Genomic DNA, 21,496 nt, shown 5'->3' on the forward strand with positions numbered 1-21,496 from the left:
TCTCTCTCTCTCTCTCTCTCTCTCCCTTTTTCTCAAAAATAAATAAATAAACATTAAAAAAAAAGATTGGGGCTCCTGGGTGACTTGGTCTGTTGAGCGTCCGACTTCAGCCCAGGTCATGATCTCAGGGTTCGTGGGTTCATGTCCCACGTCGGGCTCTGTGCTGACCACTAGCTCAGAGCCTGGAGCCTGCTTTGGATTCTGTGTCTCTTTCTCTCTCTCTGACCCTCCCCTGTCCATGCTCTGTCTCTCTCTGTCTCTCAAAAATAAATCTAAAAAAATGTAAAAAAGAAGATTGACCTAGAAGGGGAAAGGGGCATTTTCACCAAGTGACTGATCTCTGACTCGTTTGAAACTTGGAATAAAAAGAGAGCCTCAAATAGAACACGATGCTGCCCCAGGGAAGGTGAGGCTCAGCCTCTGGGGCCACAAGAAGCTGGCACTTTGGTGGCACCTCCTGGTCCCTGGCGTCTCGAGGTGTTTCTCACGTGGCTAATTGGTGTGAGAACGTGAAGGTTTCAAGCTGAGTGCTAGGTAATTTCTTAATCTGGTGTTTGCTTTTTTAATCCTCCAGTTGACACATCTTATTTGCTTTGTCATGGCTCTAATTCTGTGAGTGTTGGTGCAGAGAAACGGATCTCTGTTTTTATTTTGTTTCTCTGCCTACACACGCTCACGTGAACACGCATGCACGCGGAGGACCATATTATGTATCCACGGGATTAAGAGAAATTCTAACACGTTGCGCTGAGAAATGTTAAAATCCGTAACTGGATATTGACTGACCTTTCTAAGAAAAATTCGGCAGGAATTAACATCAGCAGATGCTCTCTACCAGCACAGAGCATGAGGCCGTTAGTCACTGGCCGAGAATGAAAGCCACGTAGGGCTCCGAGCCAAGGCGTATTTATAGGTGTGATGGGAGAGGCAGCCGTATGTCACGGACGCTAGGGGACAATTTGGGCTCTAACTGATCCCTTTTGTATACGCTTGCCAGTAAGGGATATTGACATAGTTAACTTTCTGAAAACCATTGTTTGGCTTCCATTTGTAACTCCCATGGATAAAACTAAAATCAAATAGTGTGACATAATATATATCCTCCAGAGGCAGTGTGACAGAATCCTTCTAGACATCTATGGAGATGGGTATTGCAGTGTGAGTTCCTGGAGACATGGAAAATCTAAAACGTGATTGGAAGTGTGTGTGTGCGTAGGGGGGAAGCGACAACGTCTGAAAATGTTCTCCAGTGAAGTGAGGTTGCCCAGCAACAACAGAAAAGGGACCCTCTTCCTCTGTCGCATGTGAAGGTTAGCTATTTGTTGGTCTTCGCATCTGGCTTGCTCTGGCCCAGTCCTGGCCTCCCTGGGTGGCACGATGTTCTCAAGTCCTGTGAGGGTCACGTCTGCGGAAGGTGCTCATGGCTTCAGGGAACCCCATCGAGAAGTCTAACACGAGGACCCACGTTTTGCCAGAAGGAGTCCCACACACACCACCCATTTCTAGGTCAGAATGCTTCTTGGAAGAAATGTGACATACTTTCCCCAACTGCCTCATTTTGAAGACGGTTTGCAAGAACCGTCCACTGCAAAAAGAATGGACTTCTCCACTTGCAAGAAAAAGAATCAAAACCCTATAAATGGAAAGTTGGTTTCCAAATGTTTAGGGCTTTTTGTCTGTTATTTTGTATATTTCTATGTGTCTGAGGGGCTACGTGCTCATTGCTGCTGCTATCGCAGGTATAGAAGCACTCAGATAAGTCAGTAAAAACATGGTGTCCCTGAATAGCCACCACTAACTACATCTGATAATCCTTCTTCATTCTGATACTCATTTATGGCTTACACCTATTCATTCAGTGTTTTATGTCCTCATAGATGGCAAGCTCTGTTAGCTGCTGAAGACAGGGCCATGCCCGTGAATTCCTTTACGGAATTGAAAGTCTAATGGGGAAGTCAACCTGACAAAGAAATTACATTTGAAAATCGCTACCAGAGACCCTTCTCGTCCGAGAAGATGCCATTGCGGTCAGCGACGGGCTCTGACAGGTTGCTACCCCCTCTCCACCTGCTGGCTCTTGGGCACACTGGGAGGTCCTCCAGTCCCAAGTCCCGGGTGTGGCGCTGATGGGCACCGAGCCGGGGCTCAGGTGGAGAGGATCCCGTGAGAAAATGCACAGAGCGTCTGGCCTAGGAAGGCGCAGCACACGGTAACCGCGGTCATGGGCGTCATTGCTACACGCGGTGGAATCACTTTCTGGGACCTGAACTAGAAATGGCTAAAGTGCTGGAGCCAGAAGACAGGCATCTAAACTCCCTGGTCCACAGTTTCACCCGGACACAGAGCTGCATTTCAGAATTATTTCTGCAGCTTGGCACTTAGGGGTTCCAGACCCTTCCCTTGTTACTGCTCTACTGTTATTTCCTCCTCGTCTTTGCAATGACCCCCATCTTCCGGTCCAGGGTGTTCTTCCTGTATCTCAAGGCACATTATGCGCATTCTCAGCTTCATTTAGTAGTGGCCTCTTCCACTGGGGCTTAGTTCTGTGACCTTGAGCAAGGGAGTTAATGTGTCTAGGCCTCAGGTTTCCCCTGCTGGAAGACAGGAATGATAAATGTCCCCTCCCACACAGGTTGCCTATAAGGACTGAATACGATAGTAAGTTTACAACGTGTAGAACAGTGCCTCACTCCTGGTGTTAGCTTTTCTTCCTATTTCGCTTCCCTACAACCCCCTCCACTTTAAGTAAAAAACTGGCTTGCCTTGAATTCTTCACTCTGACTGCCTCCTCCCCATTTTACTAAACATCGTCACCTGAATAAAACTGTGTCATACTGAACTCCGTAATCTCATTCCACAACTCTTTTTAAATCGTTGTTTCTGCCTTATAATTTGAAATATAGCCTACTTCGCCATGGCTCCTGCTGAAAATATAGCGCTTTATGTTGTGTTGGAAATGCCAGCAACCATGCTGAAGCCATCTTAAGGCAAAGGGAGTCGGCTTCCACAGAGGAATGTCCCCGATGGCTTTGCTTCGGGCCTTTCTCTTGGGCCTGACAGAATCAAGAATGAAACCAGACCCGGGGAAACACTCGCGTTCTCCGCCCCCACCCCGGCTCCTGTCCCTTCTCCCTCTCTCCACCCACTCTGGCAGCCTTGCCAGTGTCTGATTGCTAACGACCTCCTCAAATCTAAAGCTGCAGAAATATGAGAAAGGATTTGAGATTTGAGATATTTTAAAATCTTTTTTTTTTTTGCTTTGGAAAAACAACTTACAGTTATAAAAATATTTTGACTTATCTTCCATAGTATATGCTAAAAAGATCCTTTGTCCTGTAAAGGACGCACCAATGAAAAGGCAATCTTAGACTCCCCTGCACACCCAGTCTCCCACTGGGTTTTAAGTTCTCTTGTTTCTCCCCTCCCCTAGATACAAATACGTGTCATTTTATAAAGGTGAGTTTTCTGTGTTGAGTGTGAGTGTGTGTGTGTGTGTGTGTGTGTGTGTGAGTGTGATTATATTGGGGTCCCATGTAAACCCTCACTTACTGGTTGGAGCTGTGCCTCAGCATCACTGAGACTCAAACCCGAGCCAGGAGCGGCGCCTGACAGTCCGTCCGCTGTACTCCGTGCGTGTTTAGGGAAATGACCGGAAGGGAAGTGGTACAGAGCGAGGTTACGTGGGCTCTGCCAAAGATGCATTTGTTCAGCGTTACGTTTTCTGGTGCTCAGAGACTCTTGGGGCAGAAGAGATGAAACAGGCTGCGAGCACATGCTCTTACTGAATTACGATCTATTTTTAAAGAGCTCAGGCGTGTCACATTTCTGTCTTCTAGAACCCCCTAATGGAGGAGCCTGTGTGCTGCATTCTGAAATTAAGAGCCCTTCAAATTTCACCTCTGGCCATTAAACTCTATAGAGACAAATTTGACTTTTAATATAAAATGTATATATTTATATATATATATATATATATATATATATATATATATATATTTTTTTTTTTTTTTTTAAGAAAAAGGTGCTCAGCACTTTAAAAGCCGGGTATAAAGTAACATAAAATCATTCAGACCCAGTTTGACCGTGTGAGTTGTTTAGCTCTTAATGTAAATCACTTTATATTCTTACAAATGACACAGTGAGATTACTTTAAGTCAGTTTGATTTTTTTTGGAGCCTGCTTTTAACATTTTTATGATCAGAGCAGCATTTAGAGAGGACTGATCATTCTCCTACTGAGGCAAGATGCTTCCGAGTATTCTACCCGATGTCTGCGACTTCTGAGGTTTTCTGTGATCCGGGACCCAGGACCCCGCTCCCCTTACCCCCTCTGATGGGTTGTTCCTGACCCCCAGGCTCATCACACACCATAGCCCTTGGCTGAAGACCAGGACCCCCGCCCCTGGCCAGTGTTCTCTTTGCAGGCTGGACGCCCCCACACTCTCTCTTGCCATCTCCAGCCTCTGTGGTCTTCAGTTTGGACCCTGAGTGCTGTCTCCTCAGCTCATAAGTCCCTGGGATGCACCGGGTGCCCTTCCCAGCTCTGTGGCCTGGAAACTAAAGGCAGCGGGCCGTACGATCACAGGACTCCCCGTCTTGCAGAGATCAACATCCTTCCTTGCAAAATGCCCAGGATCTTGAAAATCATTGTATATTTTGTTTATTTCCTTCCTTCCTCCCCCCCTCACCTTTCCTTCCTTCCCTCCTTCCTTCCTGTTTTGTTGTTGTTTCAGATAGGAGAGCAGGGTGGATCCCCAATATTTCATCTTGCCTAAAGCAAATTCTCCTCTTGTTTCTGTTTTTGAACCAGGATTTCTGTGTTGCTTTCTCACAGGGTGTTTCTAGCAGTGATGCTTGGGGTTAGACGTAGCTGCCTCTGAACCACTTAGGACACTTATTAAAACTGTAGATTTCAGAGCTTTTTACCCCAGCCCTGCTATTTAAACATGCCCTGAGGGGGTGGTCACATACACTCAGTGTGGGAACTGCCTAAAGGGATTAATTTGGCCAGATCCCCTCAGGTGCATACTTAATAGTATTCTAACAGGGATAGGGAGGTAGAAAGATGGATATTGACTGTACATTCTGCAGGGAAGCTTCAGGCCTCTTCTATAGCAAAGTGAGGTTCATTTTCCTCAGTTTTATTCGCTTTAGACTTCCGCAGGCAGGAAAACCCATAAATTCTTCAGCTGAAAAAGCATTAAACCTGGCTTAGGGTTCTTTGGCAAATAATTGCTTACCTTGACCATGCAGAATGTCCTTTGTTAAAAATCTGCCCTTTCGTTTTTGTTACTTAGAAGGAGATGGTCATTAACTGGAATCTGCCAGAGTCTTAGTTTGGGCACCTTCTTTTGAAAGCACTGCACGTCTGCAGATCCTTGGGCAAAGCCCATTTGAGAGCCACGAGGGGCCAGGGAAAGCCCTTGAGCTGGATTCACCGAAAAGGAGGGGACGCTGGGGAGAGCGGTCATGAGGGGGACTCTCAGCTGATCCTTATCTTGTGGCCCGAGTGTGCGGCGGGGTCACTCCTTAAGGGGGGGCATGAGTGTCAGAGAAAGCTGGAAAAAAGTTGGGGGTCGGGGGTGGGGAGGAAGGTCCAAAAAAACCTTACTGGAAAATGCATGTTCTCTCTCAAACTAGAGGAAAGAGATAACCCCTGGCATACTATACTGAAGCTATTAGACATTCATTTTCTCCCTCAGCTGAGCTCCGAACTTAGAAGACTTAGACGCTTTGGTTAAGCATTCAGTAAAGCCTCAAATTGTTTTCAAGCCTTCGTTTATGTTAGTTGGGCCTTACATTGCATGCTGATCGCACCAAGGATGGTGGGAAGACAGCAACACGCCATGTACAAGATCGGTTTCCCCAGCATCATCCATCCTTTCTCTGGCCATGTGTTTTCCAGATGAGGCTCGCCAGGAAAACCTAGAGTTTCGTTGTGTAGCAACTCTGTGTGTACGTGTATATCCTCTGTATTCAAACATCCGCCAGCCACCGAGCGTGAATCTGAGTCTGCTAAGTGTTTGGATTCTGCGCAAGAAGTGCTCTGTTTTCCTGGAAAGGGTGGGTCCTAACGATGCCATGTTGGTATTGGTCAGTCACACCTCATTCCTCTCGACTCTGGAAAAGAGTGCGGGCGGGGGGGACATAGAATGTTCCTCCTTGTTCTAAATTACGTGGAGTCTCTTCAAGGGAGGTCACTGGATTTATCCATTCTTTGAAGAGGGCACATGTTTTAAAGGAAGGAGAACTCCTGGACCTCGATCGGGAGTCTTGGCCGCAGGTCATGGCTCTGCCCTGAACTAGCTGAGAAAACTTGGGCTTCACTGTCCTCATCTGCAAAATAAGACTTTGAGAAGCTGACCTCAAATGTCCTGTTTCATTCTAAAATTTATCACCATATTAGATATTATTCGATTGTATAGTATGTGGATGTGTTCCCTAAACTGAAGTTTGGTGACATGACATACACTAATGGGAGACAGTAGAAACGTATGCTCCAGTGGCCTCTGATGTGCTCACTGGACAATTAATTATGAAATTCTGAGAGAGTGACTCTTGTGGGTCCACGTTTCATTTAAAGAGGAGTGGCGTGGAAGCTCTTCTTTGCTTTCAATTTGGATCTTTTTTAATTATACATATTTCCACTAAATTTTATTCAGCACCGTCTATATATTTTGTCCTCAAACATTTATTATTCTTTCCAAAACCCATTTGGTTAAATAGTATTTTCACGTTTTACGCAATAGATATCTCATTTCCGTTTGTGATTGTGACAATAATTCACAAATATCCACTAGAATTATTTAAGGTTATTACGTTACTACAAATATAAATACCCATGGAACTTATTGTCCTAAAGTATTGTCACATAAGGCTTTTTTCCAAAGGGGAGGCAGTTTAATAAGAGTGACCTTGTATGGCTATGGAAAGTATTTGCAAGTTGGATATTCTCTTATTTCCTCTTCTCACTAAGCGGTAATGCACGTCCACAGCAGGCACAGAGAGGGACAACGCTACAGGTAGTCAGTGTGTGTTGGTTTGGGAGAGCAGTAGAAAACACACTGGGTATCATGTAAGACACAAAGGGGGAACTTGATAACTTTTAACTGAATAAGTGAATATGGTAATGGATGAATGGGTACTGAGTTTTCTGCATATCCACCCAAATCCCACTAGGAAAATAGGTAAGATCCTTAAATGTAAGACAAAATTTTTAGTTAAGTCATTGTGATATGTATTAGCACCTTAAACTGTATGAAGAATTCACCATAACATTATATCTATAGAGATAATTTAGGTAACTTTAGATAATTTAATATTAGACGAGGCTCCTTCCCAATTTTAGGGCATTTACTTACTAGAATAGTGAAAACTGTATAGAAATGTCATGTCATTTCTCAGATATGAATCTGAAAGGTAGTATTAGAACAGGGTTTCAACATCTATAAAGTACAACTTACTAAAAAAACTATTTATCATGGCTTCCACTAGCAGAAATATTATATTTGCTTCACAAATAAAGTGAGGCAAAAACTTAAGTAACATTTTCATGTTGACTATAGAATGTGAAGGGAGATATGCTCATGTAAGAATATTATTGATTAAATAAAAAGCCTGATTATACATTTACGTATCAACAAATTTTCAAGTAAAGGCCATGCATGTATACATCTGCGTGTGTGTGTGTGTGTGTGTGTGTGTGTGTGTGTGTATAGCTTAAAGAACAGTAATAAGTCAGGTTGCAAGTATCCATCATCTAAGTTAAGAAATAGAACTGACCGAGATCCAGAACACTTCCACATGCCTTGCTGGTCACATTCCCACCTACCCCATACCCCCCATGCTTTACATAACCACTTTCCTGAATCTTTTTTTTAAACTCATTTCCTTGCCTAAATAATCTTTTAGCTAAGAATGATTTTGCACTTTGTATAAATGAAAAAATATTGTGTATTTTTCTGTGATTTTATTCTCTCACTATTATGATGCTGATGTTCATAGATAAACATGGAGTTCATTCATTTCCAGTACTATTTCATCTTCAATTGCTTGAGCACAACTCACTTTCTCTGCTCATTATCCTAATGAAAATATCTTTTAAATTTGTTTCAAAATATGAAATGTTCATTTATTCCATTTGAATCCTTAAGAAAATGATAAACCATTCCATGATAAGTTTTTCATTGATTTTTGTTAGAATTTTACTTGCCAAACAGTTCAACCAAATCTTTAAATACTAGATATACACAGAGAACAGAAATGAAAATCTGTATTTCTGTCATCTGTATGGTCCCAGCAAAATGGAACCGTGGCCTAGCCTAGCTCATTCATAATAAATTGTTCTCAGAAAGGAGGCCACAGTTTAATAATCTTATTTCCTTTGCCACTTGCAGGCGTTTGCCCTCCTGCTTTCCCATTAAGCAGACGTATTGGCGAGATTTTGTTACAGATAGTGGCTTCCATGCACTTAGTGTTTCCTTTATTAGGTCTGGAATCATTCATAAGGTATGCAAACCTCGTGCTAGATTTGGTCACCAGTGAAAACGGGCTTGCTCAGTGGTGATTCAAGAGAAGGGCAGAGTTAATACACAAACCACTCTCTCCCTAACAGCTACACGCCCCCAAAAGTTCGTTTCTTCTGATAGGCGGGAAATCATTTGGCAGGTGGCTGCCTCGTGGACTGGCATCAGCCTGGAGAACTGATGAGCGCTCAGCGACACAGGCAGAGCGGCCCTGATGGAGTGAAGAGGAAGGAAAAGGAAATCATTTTTTTTTCTTTTTTAATGCATTTCTTTAAATATAACTTAAAATGTATATTAAAAAAGGAAATTTAATGATCGAATCTACAAATTGTCTTACTGTCCAAGGTATATTAAAAAGAAATAGAACCTACCCTGTACATAGTCTCTGGGGAGTTGAACATCTAAGGCCCAAAGTAGTTTCGATGTGTCATAGGACTCCTGGATTTGAACCCAGAGATCATCTCGCCCGGACTCCCTCACAGTCATAGCTCGGATGATAGTTCGCTAGTAAGAAACGTTCATTTGTTGCCACGTCCTTAGCTCTATGGCAGCCCATTCCACGTGGTAGGCACTGAGAGTTATCCTTTAAAAGAATGAATTTGGGGGTCCTCAATAGACTGTTTGAGCTGGTATATTTTCATGATGAGTTAGTATTGCAGGAGTGGGATTTGAACTGAACGTCATTGTATTTGAGGGAGTGCTCTGTGTCTTCCCCCTGGAGAGGTTGTTACTGGTGTTGGCTCATTGAGGTCCCTGTGGGAAAACGAGGACAGAGACACACAGCACGTGCCTGACACAGGCATCACGGCCAACCCATTCTACCATGACCACTGGGAGAAGATACAGTAGAAAAATACGAAGTACTTTGAGACTCTGTTGAGTTTAACAGTTTTCTGTTGAGTTGACCAACTAGAATATATATTGACAGTTCATTGTTGTTGACAATGACGATGATGAAAATGGTTAGAAGATGGATGCCGATATTTCTCTAAAAGCACTGTGGCTTCGCTATCCTCAAGGTTTACAAGGTTCCTAACAAGCCCCTCAAGGCCCAGAATGGTAAGGTCCTAGCTCACCTTCCCAGCGTTACGCAGCACTATTCTTCTGGCCAACTCGGCAGAGCCACACCGGGGGCTCTGTGGATCAGCGCCGCTGTCTCCTCCTGGCCCCAGGTCTCTGCGGATGTTGTACATTGTTCTGTTTGGAACTCTTCTGAGCCCTCAGGATAAACTACTGCTAATCCAGATTTTAGCACGGAAGTGACTTCAGAGATGTCCCAAAGCCCCCGCCCTATACCTCCTCCCTCAGTGATCCCTTCATTGTAATGAGATGATAGCTCAGCCTGTATCTCTTCTGCTGGGGTGTCTGCTTCATGAGGCAGGTATCTGCCTGGTTCACCTCTGAATTTACAGACCTTTCCCTAAGAGTGTGGTCAGTAGTAGGTGCTCCAGAAATGTTCGCTGAAGCAAGCCGTGCTGACTGAATCATCACAAGTTCAGCTAAAACTCCTTGTTTTTGTTTTTTTTTTTCTCTCTGTAGCTGGGAAGTTATCAATTCCAAACCAGATGAAAGACCGAGGCTCAGCCACTGCATTGCAGAATCATGGATGAATTTCAGCATATTTCTTCAAGAAATGTCTCTTTTTAAACAGCAGAGCCCCGGCAAGGCAAGTTTTCCAGTATAGGCGAATTACTGTATGTGCCTTAAAATGTGCAATCAATTGGAAACAAATGAATTAACCTCTTCTATCAGCCTGTAAGGGTTCTCCAATCCTAGTTATAATATGCTAGGAGCACATGCCAGGAAGCTGATGTTAGCAAGGCTCAGAAATGTCAGTGTGTTAGCACTCGAAAATCCTCAACCTTATATTTTGAAATTGGACTAGTTTTGTATTTTATACATATTTATCTAACTCATTAACAATGAGTGACAATTGGTCTTATTGGCCGGACCAAGGAGGAAAAAAATATTAAGAATTTCAGTTTAAAAGCAGACACAGAAAGAAAAAATCAGACATATAATCACAGAGAACAAACTGGTGATTGCCAGAGAGAAGAGGCGCAGGGTGATGGGCAAACTAGGTGACCGGGATAATGAAGTACCAACTTCCAGGGGTGCCTGGGTGGCTCAGTTGGTTAAGCCTCTGGCTTTGGCTCAGGTCAGATCTCACATTTGTGGGTTCGAGCCCCGCGTCAGGCTCTGTGCTGACAGCTAGCTCAGACCCTGGAGCCTGCTACAGATTCTGTGTCTCCTTCTCTCTCTGCCCCTCCCCCTCTCATGCTCTGTCTCTCTCTGTATCAAAAATAAATAAAACATTAAAAAAAAATTTAAGAAGTACCAACTTCCAGTGATGAAACTCGCCACTATGTTGTTTACCTGAAGCTAATATAACATTATATGTCAACTATTCTTCAGCTTAAAAAGTAAATAAGTCATAGAGATGTAAAGTACAGCATAGGGAATGTAGTCAATAATATATTAAGTACGTAGGTGACGGATAGTAACTAGACTTGTCATCATTTCATGATGTATGTAAATGTCGAATCACTATGTTGTTCACTGAAACCCATATAATATTGTATGTCAATTATAATCCAATAACAAATTTCAGTTTGTATTATTTAGGCCGGTTCTAAAGTCAGAAGGAGATGCTTTTGGTGATAATCGAGTCTCCCTTTTAGTCAATAAAATAGAGATTCTTGGTTTATTTAAGATTTATTTGATTTAAGAAAGAAAACCTCTGGCAAAGACACTCATAAGGATGATATAAATGGAATGAGTATTTTTCCAATTAAGATGCAAACCCCTGGGGAGAAGGTTCCAAAGTGGTTTGGAAGGGATTGCATGGTGCACCTTTGGAGTGTGGAGGCGACTTCAGCGAGGACAGTGAGAGCATGGGTTTAAGGACAGAACCATGAACAGAATCTTTCCCTTCCATGTCTGGTTCAAGTCCCTGGAGCCTCCACCTGTAGTTGGAAGGAGGAGCCTAGGAATGTCGGCATTGAAAAATCCTTCTGGCTGTCCCACGTAAGGGCAATCTCTTAACTTCAGTGGTATTGAACTATGCTTAGACTTATTTTGAGCCTATTAAATGGCAATGCTGTATATGCATAGATTTTTTTTAATCACTGAAGGTAATTCTTAGACTAGATACCCATATGGTGGAGAGGAGAGTTGCATTTTTGATGCCTATTTTACTGAAATGATTAAACACATTTTTAGAAGATTCTGAACTTAAAACTTGTGCATTAGATGGCATTAATGTACTCTTAAGTCAGTTTGCCTAACACGATGATGTTACAGATTTAGTGGATAATATGAATCTCCTTATGAAACTGAATTCTGGATATGGTAATACTTTCATAGACTTATTCTTTTACCTTTTATGATCTTTCTCTTCCATTTTGCTATTCGAATTCCATATTCTTCAAGGGCTTCCCTGTTTCAGAAAGAGCTCTTAATTTTGTGGCATAAGCTGATTTGTTCTCCTTTTGACTAGTTAATTAACCCAATGCCAGAGAGTGGAAAATTAAAATTAATCTGAATTTTAGACCCCTTCAGTGTTAATCAGTTATTGATCAGAGTTATGTATCCTTTCCTCATATGACTTTTTGAAATTCCCTTAATTTTCTTTGCTTCCCAGTTAAATACCATAATTTAAAGATAAATCAAAAGAAGGAAGAAGATAGTTTAATTTTTAGACTGGTGTGTGGAAAACACATAAGGTCTTTATAGGAGCATTTTTTGTCATGATGTTTAAATTTGTTAAAGCAACCAAGATATTTTTGGTCACAACTGACAGAGAGAGGGAAATTAAGCACATTTTACTTCAGGAATTTAGTTTTATTCCCAGTTGGATTCTAAGGGACCTAGAAATGGGGTCAATTTGAGGATGGGTATGGTTAGAAAGGAGGAGAGTAATGGCCAGTCCGTTCATCCCAGCTGCTTATCAACTGTGCAGATTATGTTTATATAAGTGCCTCTAATTTCTGGAATATGTTTGCTGTGTTTATGAGTTTTGATGAGCTTGTAGAAGTAGTTTGAACTTGCAAGTTTATTTGCCAAGTCTACATTATTTTCAGTGACTGATCCCAAGTAAAAAAAAGTTTCTGGGGACATACTACTTTTCAGTCCTCTTGCATCTGGCCACAAGATAGCCACAGGGATGATTACTGGGAGATGTTCTCAGGGCCAGAAATGAGATCCTGGAACCTCAAAATGATTATTATGAAGTGTTAAAGGGGACTGAGGCTGGGTGAACACAGTAGTCGTTAGTCAGACCCAAGTACAAAAGAACACTGTTGGTTGCCGTAATGTGATAGATTGCATCTAGATACATAACTGGGTGTGTGTCCTGTGCTCTAAAATGTCTCGGAGTTCTGTATAACTGTCACATGTTGTTTCTATTATTTCTAGTTTTGTCTCCTGGTCTGCAGCGTATGCACATTTTTTACAGTCTTGGGAAGTTACATTCCTGGGGTTATACTCAGCTATCTACTATGTAAGTATAGTAGAACATTCGGCTAATTTATGTGATGCATATGGTATTATTTAATGGTCAACAAGACCTTCCATCCTTTGGAAGAGGAGGGATGAGTTTTTAATTATAAAGCACATTGATCATCCTTTAATTTCCCACTGTACAAAGTTTCTCCTTTTCCTACAGACATGTTTACATCTTAAGGTTGGAAGAACAGCGACCAGAAGTCAGGGTTGGTTATGAGTGATTTAATTTTAAGTTATGTCAATAAAACTATAAATAAGCTCTGCTTCCCACTCGCATCCCCCACCAGCACACCAATACTTCTGCCCTAGTGTATGTTCTGTGGCTCCAAAGATGACTAAAACCACTGTGTGATACCATCACACCCCCACCAGGAAGGTAAAAAATAAAAAATACTGACCAGATTAAGTATCACAAGGATGCACAGCAACGAGAAATTCTCACCCACTGTTCGTGGGTAGGCGGAGGGGTACAGCCACTTTGGATAATAGTTTGGCCGTTTCTAAAAAACTGTATATGATGCAGCCGTGCCACAGCCAGGTACTTACCCAGGAGAAATGAAAGTACACATTTACACAAAGACGTGTATACACGTGTTCATAGCACCTGCATTTGCAGTAGCCCAAACCGGAGCACAGTCTGTACGTCCATCCATAAATGTGTGGGTAAACAACCCGGGGCATATCCATTCAGTGACCACTGAGCACTAACACACTGACGTATGCAGCAATCTGGACAAATCTCAAAATAATTAGATCGAGTGGAAAAAGGTAAAAAAGAACATATACCGTCTGATTCCACTTATGCATAATTCACACTAATCTTTAGTGGCAAAGCGCACAAAGGGTTGCCTAGGGATGAGGTAGGGAAAGGCAGGAGAGAAAGATCACTAGGAAGATGAAGAAACTTTAGGGGGTGATGGGGATCTTCACTATCTTCATGGTGGTGATGGTTTCTTAGTTGTATGCGTATCTCAAAACTTCTCCAACTGTATACTTTAAAAATGTGCAATTTAGTGTATGTCAAATATAACTCCAAAATGCTGTAAAAAAAAATATATATATATATATATATATATATATATATAGCTTTCCAGCTTTTCTTGGAAACTGATCTGGTGCTGCCACCTTGAGATGGGACAGGCACTCTCCATGTAACCAACCCTCATTTTCCCTATTTTTCCTACACCATCATTTAAAATGTACATACACTTCCTTGGCTTCTAGTTATATTTGAGTTTGCAGCTCCTATTTAAAAGGTAAATGGCACGTTTTCTAACAACAACAAACAAACACCAGGGCATACAATACATTCACAGTGTCCATCTTCATTTCTTTCTGTATTCCTAATGCATAACACCCACGGCAGATGATCCAAGCTCACACCCATTTCCCCCCGCCCCCACATGGAACTCATGTAAATATCAGCCCCTGATCTGCCTTGTTTAGGAAGGGAAGGAGAAAAGAGCCAGGGAAGGAGAGTCTGATATGGGCAAGGCATGAATCAAGATGGTTTGCATCGGCCTCATTTATCCCTCCAAACCCCTACCAGATAGTATTATTATCCCAAAATTACTGATGAGAGGCTATAAATAATAACTTTCCTATAGTGAAATGGCTTATTTAACAGATAAGTAGAAGGGAGATTTTAATCCAGGACTGTTGTCAAGAAAGCATGTAATCTTTGTGTAAGTGTTGAGGCTGAAAGAATTGAAAGGAGGAAGTTGATATGATAGCAAGTCTTTGAAAACAGTGACCTTAAGCAGTGTGTGTGTGTGTGTGTGTGTGTGTGTGTGTGTGTGTGAGAGTGTGTGTGTGTGTGTACACGCGCGTGCACGCCTGAGTGCACGCGTGCAGGAGAAACTGTTTTCGTTGTAGGAGGAAGAATAGAAATTATGAACTTACCTCACAAAAGTATTTCTCTAAGAAAAACACTTGTATTTGTCAGGAAGGGAACTGAAATACTTCTGTGAAATACGACGCTGTCGCCTTTTGAAAGGAAGGCCATCTTACCTATGTTCTCTTCCCTCTTCTGTTTCAGTACTGTGTGCATTTTTGTGTCCACTGTTCAAGTGTAATGATATTGGACAAAAAATATACAGCAAAATCAAGTCAGTTCTGCTGAAACTAGACTTTGGAATTGGAGAATATATTAATCAGAAGAAACGTAAGAGATCTGGTGGGTAAAGTTTGAATTTTAGATACCATGCATGAAATGAGACATCAGCTGGCTACTTATGATGAAATCACTCTTAATACATTTCAAGGCTCTTTTAGCCTTATATTGCATATTATCACGGAAGCTAATTCCCCTTGCCTTTCCCTATTTAGGCTTGATTGTTCTTTTCTCAAACATATAAGAAATGGATTTTTCTAATCCAAATTGTCAGGGGAAGGAAAAAAGGATTCAGTAATTCTGCATTTGCTATTTATCATTTCTTTTGTTTAAGTTATTGTGTTTTGGGGTGGACTCTTGCAAATAAAAAACCCCAACAGTAGGGCTGAGAGCATGGGAGCCATGTAAGGGGATTGAGAGAACAAGGGGAGGAAAGAAAACAGAAGAAAAATGAATGTGATCATTATTCACTACTGAACTTGGTCTATGATGTTATTGATTCTCAGACTATCGCAAGCATCAGAATCCCTAGAGTTTCTGATTACGTTAGTGGAGGGCGGGGCCTGAGAATGTGCATTTCTAAAAAGTTCCATCAGATCGGCGCTGCTGATGCTGCTGGTTCAGGGTTCACACTTCTAAAACCGCTCTATGGACTACCCTTGGAAATCCAACTTCTGCAAATACGTTGTGTGCAAACATTTAATTATATGGAAGCGGTGGAGACCGTGAGGAATGTGGGGTCAGGGTATCACTCTATAGTGAATGAAATATACTATGTCTAGGAAACTGAAAGCCTCTAAATTTTCTCTCCACAGAAGCAGATAAAGAAAAAAGTCACAAAGATGACAGTGAATTAGACCTTTCAGCTCTTTGTCCTAAGGTATTTTTTTTGTTTGTTTTGTTTAGTTTTCAGTTTGTTCCTGGGTGATTTGGCTGTAAATTTACTTACATGCCGTAAAGCTGAATGATTTTCTTTAAGATGATTGAACAATTTTAAAAGGAAAATGACTCATCTGGGTTTTATTATTGACATTTTTGGTGTTCGTAAGACGTTTTCAAAAGATTTCTGTCCAAAGTTTAACATGTGCCACTCCTATTTACATTAACACAGATTAGCCTCACGGTTGCTGCTAAAGAGTTGTCTGTGTCTGACACAGACGTCTCTGAGGTCTCCTGGACTGACAATGGGACCTTCAACCTTTCAGAAGGATACACTCCACAGACAGACACTTCTGATGGTATGCTCACATTTCTACATGCTCTTATTTTTATTATTAGCACCTACAAAACTATTTACCTCTGTCAACCGGTGAATGGATGAACAAAATCTGCTATATCTAGACAATGGAGTATCGCTTGGCTCTAAAAACAAAGTGGTGACACAGGTCACAGGTGGATGAAGCTTGAAAACATTACGCTAAGTGAAAGAAGCCAGACGCCCAAGTTCATGTATCGTAGACGTCCAATTACAGGAGATGTCCAGGATGGACAATCCATGGGGACAGAAAATAGATCAGTGGCTGCCGGGGGCTGGAGGAAGGAGGAAAGGTGACTGGTAATGAGTATGGGTTTTTCGTGATGATGTGAATGTTCTGGAATTAGACAGTGGTGATGGTTGTATGGCTTTGTGAGTGTTTTAAAAACCACTGATTTGTATACTTTCAGAGGGCCAATTTTATGATATATGAATCGTACCTCAAAAGCTGTTCCTTTTTTAAAAATATGAGAAAAAATTCTAAGCCAGTCACTATCCAAATCTGCCTTCATTTTCAAAACAAATAACTAATTGAGAGTGAAAACAGTTAGCCTGGGAAGGGTCTGGCGGCAGTGGGTACGGCAGCAGTGCAAGGAGGGGGAGAGAGACTTTTGTCCCGTGCATCCAGGGCTGGTCCTCATTCCAGAGGATCAACGTGTGGAGGACAATTTCCCCAAATCTGAAGCCGACTCCATGGTTTCTCATGGTTTAGTTCAGTTAGTTAAAAAAAAAGAAAACACTTTCTTTTTCTTTATAATTAGGATAAGTACAATTTAAAACAGACAATCTTGTGCAGTAAGTTAACTTTTGCTAGTCTCACTGGATTATTTCAAGTCATTTAACCATATACTGAAAATTTAAGAGTAAAATGGAAGATTATGAACTGTTCTATATGTGTTTTACAAGCAAGAACATACTTTCTTTTTCTAGAGGAAGGAGGGAGGCCAAACGGTGTTTGAAAAAAGACAGCCCTGGAGATTGGGACACCCAGGCATAGTCTTGCCTTTGGCATTAGCTTACCTGTATGACCTTGAACAGGTGACATAATTTCTGTGCACCTCAATTTCCTCACGTTTCAAGTGTATTAGAAACTCATGGGGTGCCTGGCTGGCTTAGTTGAGCATGTGACTCTTGGTCATGGGTCATGAGTTTAAACCCACATTGGGCTTAGGGCCTACTGAGGGGGAAAAAAAAATAAAGAAAAGGAACACTCAGCTGTATATATATTCAGGACACAAGTTTGGTAAACAGGGTATGGTCACTTTCAGCTATATTTATGGAAAGCAGAATGTTTCCATAAGCTCTTAGGTTGAATGTGGGATAGAAGAAGTGATACTTTCTTTGAATTCATTGCTTTAAACAAACATCGGTTACAGAAGCTGAGCTAGATCTCCATGGAGGAGACTAGGCAGGAAAATACTCACCATCTGCTAGAGCAGAATCCGCAAAAATCTCCAGTTGAAATATTTTTGTTTACTTTGTGATCATTCATCATACATATCCACATTGTCTTGAAGCTAATAACCTCCCTGGGACAGAATGAAATTTTTGTTTATGATGAACATTTAACCTTCAGTATATATATACAATGGAATATTACTTAGCCATTAAAAAGAATGAAATCTTGCCATTTGCAACCATGTGCATGGAGCTGGAGAGTATTCTAAGCAAAATAAGTCAGTCAGAGAAAGACAAATACCATATGATTTCACATGTACATGGAATTTAAGAAACAAAACAAATGAGCAAAGAGGGGAAAAAAAGAGGGAGAGAGGCTAGTCAAAAAACAGACTCTTAAAATAGAGAACAGGGGCGCCTGGGTGGCTCAGACGGTTGAGCATCCAACTCTTGATTTTTGCTAGAGTCATGATTCTAGCTAGGGCTGTGAGATCAAGCCCCACATCCAGCTCCAGGTTGAGCAAGGAGCCTACCTGGGATTCATTCTGTCTGTCTGTCTCTCACCACCCCGCCCCCTACTCATGCATGCTCTCTCTCCCTTTCTTTTTCAAATAAAAAAAAATAGAGAACAAACTGATGGTTACCAGGTAGGTTAAATAGGTGATGGGAACTAAGGAGGGCACTTGTGATGAGCACTGGGTGTTGTATGTAAGTGTTGAATCAGTATATTGAATACCTGAAACTAATACACTATATGTTAACCCATTGGAATTTAAATAAAAACTTTAAAAAACTTCAGTGAAAGCCTCAAGCTAACATCAAATTGAATATTAAGTCATTACATACATTTTTTTGGTACTTAAGAGGAAAACTAAAGATGCAGGGGGGACATGTGGAATTTGTGTACTTGTAGAGATAGTGTCCCAGATTTGAAAGGGGTCCAGTATGTGGCTAAGTTGATTTAAGCTGAACCAGGAGGCTAGATGTATGCCAGGTTTGTCTAGAGTGTTGGATTATCATCAGTTTATCTCTTAGACAGTTCTTTCATTTCATATTCATAACGGTGCTTAAGCATGAACTTCTGTTAACTTTCTGTAGATCTTGACCGGCCTAGCGAAGAAGTTTTCTCTCGAGACCTTTCCGATTTTCCATCTGTGGAAAACGGCATGGGAACAAATGACGAAGATGAATTCAGCCTCGGCTTGCCCACTGAGCTCAGGAGAAAAAAGGAGCAGGTGGACAGCAGTCCCAGAGCAAGCAAAGAGAGGCAGTCAGCCGCGGGTCTCACTCTTCCCCTGAGCAGTGACCAAACCTTTCACTTGATGCGCAACCTGGCCGGGGACGCCATTACGGCCGTAGTGACTGCTGCCATCAAAGAGCAGTTGGAGGGCGCCGCGCAGCAAGCACTGTCTCAGGCTGCCCCCAGCCCCGGAGACGACACAGACACTGAAGAAGGTGATGACTTTGAACTACTTGACCAGTCAGAGCTTGATCAAATTGAGAGTGAATTAGGACTTGTACAAGACCAAGAAGCAGAAGCACAGCAAAATAAGAAGTCTTCGGGCTTCCTTTCAAATCTGCTCGGAGGAGGCCATTAGTCTGGGAATCAACTTGTTCAACACAGCACAGATAAAACTACCAAAAAATTACAAACAATGTAAAAAAAAAAAAAAAAAAAGAAAAAGGAAAAAAATTTTGAACTGTGAGCTTTAACTGATTACTTCAGATTTTTTTTTCTTATTTTCCCTTCTGCAGTGAATTAATTGGTTATATATCAGCTGATACTGGATAGACTGATATTTCCTATAGTTATTTTTATGTAATAAGCATGGAAATGAACTTTATATACATATATATACATACTGTGTTGTCAGAGATGAATAGCAGAGGTTGTTTTTAAAGCAAAACACCAAATTATTGAGATCCTCCTACAACTATCCCTTATTTTTTCTTTACAGTTAATTTTTCAGGCATGCAAAAACCTTATTGTAACTCACTGAAATATTAACAATTCGTTGGCGAATACATGTATCAGCTCCTTTGTTACCGATACTTGGAAACAGTTAAAAAATTTTGGTAGATTCCGATGTGAAAAACCAAAATTGATCAAGCCGTCTTTAGGTGGAGGACTTGGGAAATATTATCAAAATTAAATTTTGGAAAAATTTAAAAAATATACTTAACTACTTTGGATAGGCTGAGACATTTCCATGATATTTCTGCAGTAATAGACTTAGGCTTACCTATAAATGGCATGCTCCATGGACTACCAGCTCTGGTCTCGCAAATGGGTGGTATGAACCCATAGAGAGCAAGTAATTATATATCATATAGACAGTGGCTTGGATGTAAACAGAGACTGGCCTGTGTTTTGTCGTTCAACTGTCATATGCTTGTCATAGAGATGTTATGACGTGCAGATCTATTCTCCCTGCTCAGACCTAAGTTAAACCCTCATCTTTCATATTATGTCATAGAGAAAGTGGCTTGAAATTGTGAAACTAGTTCCTGATATGTTCTGAGTGATGTTGCCATCAGCAGGAGAGAGACAGTGACTGTTTTCATAGTCTGTATTAGAGTCTCCTAAAGGAGAGAAATCTGCTTGGCTTTAAGGTGTATTTATTTACTATTGAAGTCTAAATATGTAACCTGTTTCTTACTGGAAGTTAGAATATATTTTTCCTTTATTTTAAACTCCTTAGATCACCTTTAAATAACCAAATTTGACTTAGGTTTTTAACAAAAGACTTAGCTGAAATCAAGCTCATTTTGTTTTTGTGATATAAACTTTAATAGCGTTGAGGGACCATGTCAGCCAACTACCAACAATCCCTTCGATCTTCAGGTACAGCTGACATTTATACGGATGCATACAGGCATCTGAGACCCTCAGAAAGGAAGGGTATTCCAAGAATATAGGAAATCTGTGGTCTCTTCCCTTCATTTTATCCCTTTCCTTGTATTTCTAAAGACTATAGGTAATCGGATGTTTTAATGTAGCATCTCTTATTTATTTTTTCTTTCTGAGGTATTAAAATATCTAGACTGAATTTTGCCAAATGTTTAGGGGAGAAAAGTTACCGAGGACTTTGAACACTTGCTTTCTGTGACTGACTATGCTTATATGTCATTAGTGCCTCATGACTGTGTTTGATGTCCTTTGTTGATACAAAGTGAGCCTGTGCCTTCATTATCTTGCCCATTTTGGTACAAATGAAAACCTGGTGTTAGATCTATGAACTGTGTGGGTTAGGGAGGAAGATACCTGAATTCTATTCAATACAAGTTTCTGGACACAAAGACAAATACAGTCACATATTTATAAAATAGTTGTCATCAGGATCTTTTTTTTTTTAATTTTTAATGTGCACGTTTCTGCATTTAAATCACATCCTTGGCCATAAGGTCAAAAAGTGTACAGATCATTTCAATTTCTTCACCGAGGGGACACAAGAAGCTGATCCAAGTAATTAAGACATGTTGAAAGTCACTGGACAAGCTTATAAGAAGATAAACTCGAGTTGGTGGTATGAACAATAAAGATAGGATCAAACATTATAAACTATAAAGTAAAAGGGATTTGGGGAAGGCAAGGATGGTAGGGTAGGAAAATGTGTCACCAGCACTACCGAGAAGACATCCTAGCTCTCTATGGATAGTAGCACAACCATACATGTACTTTATTATTTATTCAAGAACA

At 41.1% G+C, this 21,496-nt stretch overlaps 1 protein-coding gene across 1 annotated transcript in view; it reads left to right on the forward strand.

Annotated features, from left to right (window-relative positions):
- RETREG1 (reticulophagy regulator 1) overlaps nucleotides 1-21,135 on the forward strand; it is a 34,428-nt gene extending 13,293 nt beyond the window's left edge. The window contains exons 2-7 of the mRNA XM_029941063.1: nucleotides 10,064-10,190; nucleotides 12,941-13,025; nucleotides 15,069-15,206; nucleotides 15,959-16,023; nucleotides 16,255-16,381; nucleotides 18,895-21,135. Of these exons, the coding sequence (XP_029796923.1) occupies nucleotides 10,064-10,190; nucleotides 12,941-13,025; nucleotides 15,069-15,206; nucleotides 15,959-16,023; nucleotides 16,255-16,381; nucleotides 18,895-19,394 (1,042 nt within the window). The 3' untranslated portion in view covers nucleotides 19,395-21,135. The remainder of the gene's footprint in view (nucleotides 1-10,063; nucleotides 10,191-12,940; nucleotides 13,026-15,068; nucleotides 15,207-15,958; nucleotides 16,024-16,254; nucleotides 16,382-18,894) is intronic.
- Nucleotides 21,136-21,496: the final 361 nt, after the last annotated feature.

This window comes from Suricata suricatta, chromosome 6 (genome assembly GCF_006229205.1).
Source record: "Suricata suricatta isolate VVHF042 chromosome 6, meerkat_22Aug2017_6uvM2_HiC, whole genome shotgun sequence".
Taxonomy (NCBI): Eukaryota; Metazoa; Chordata; class Mammalia; order Carnivora; family Herpestidae; genus Suricata; species Suricata suricatta.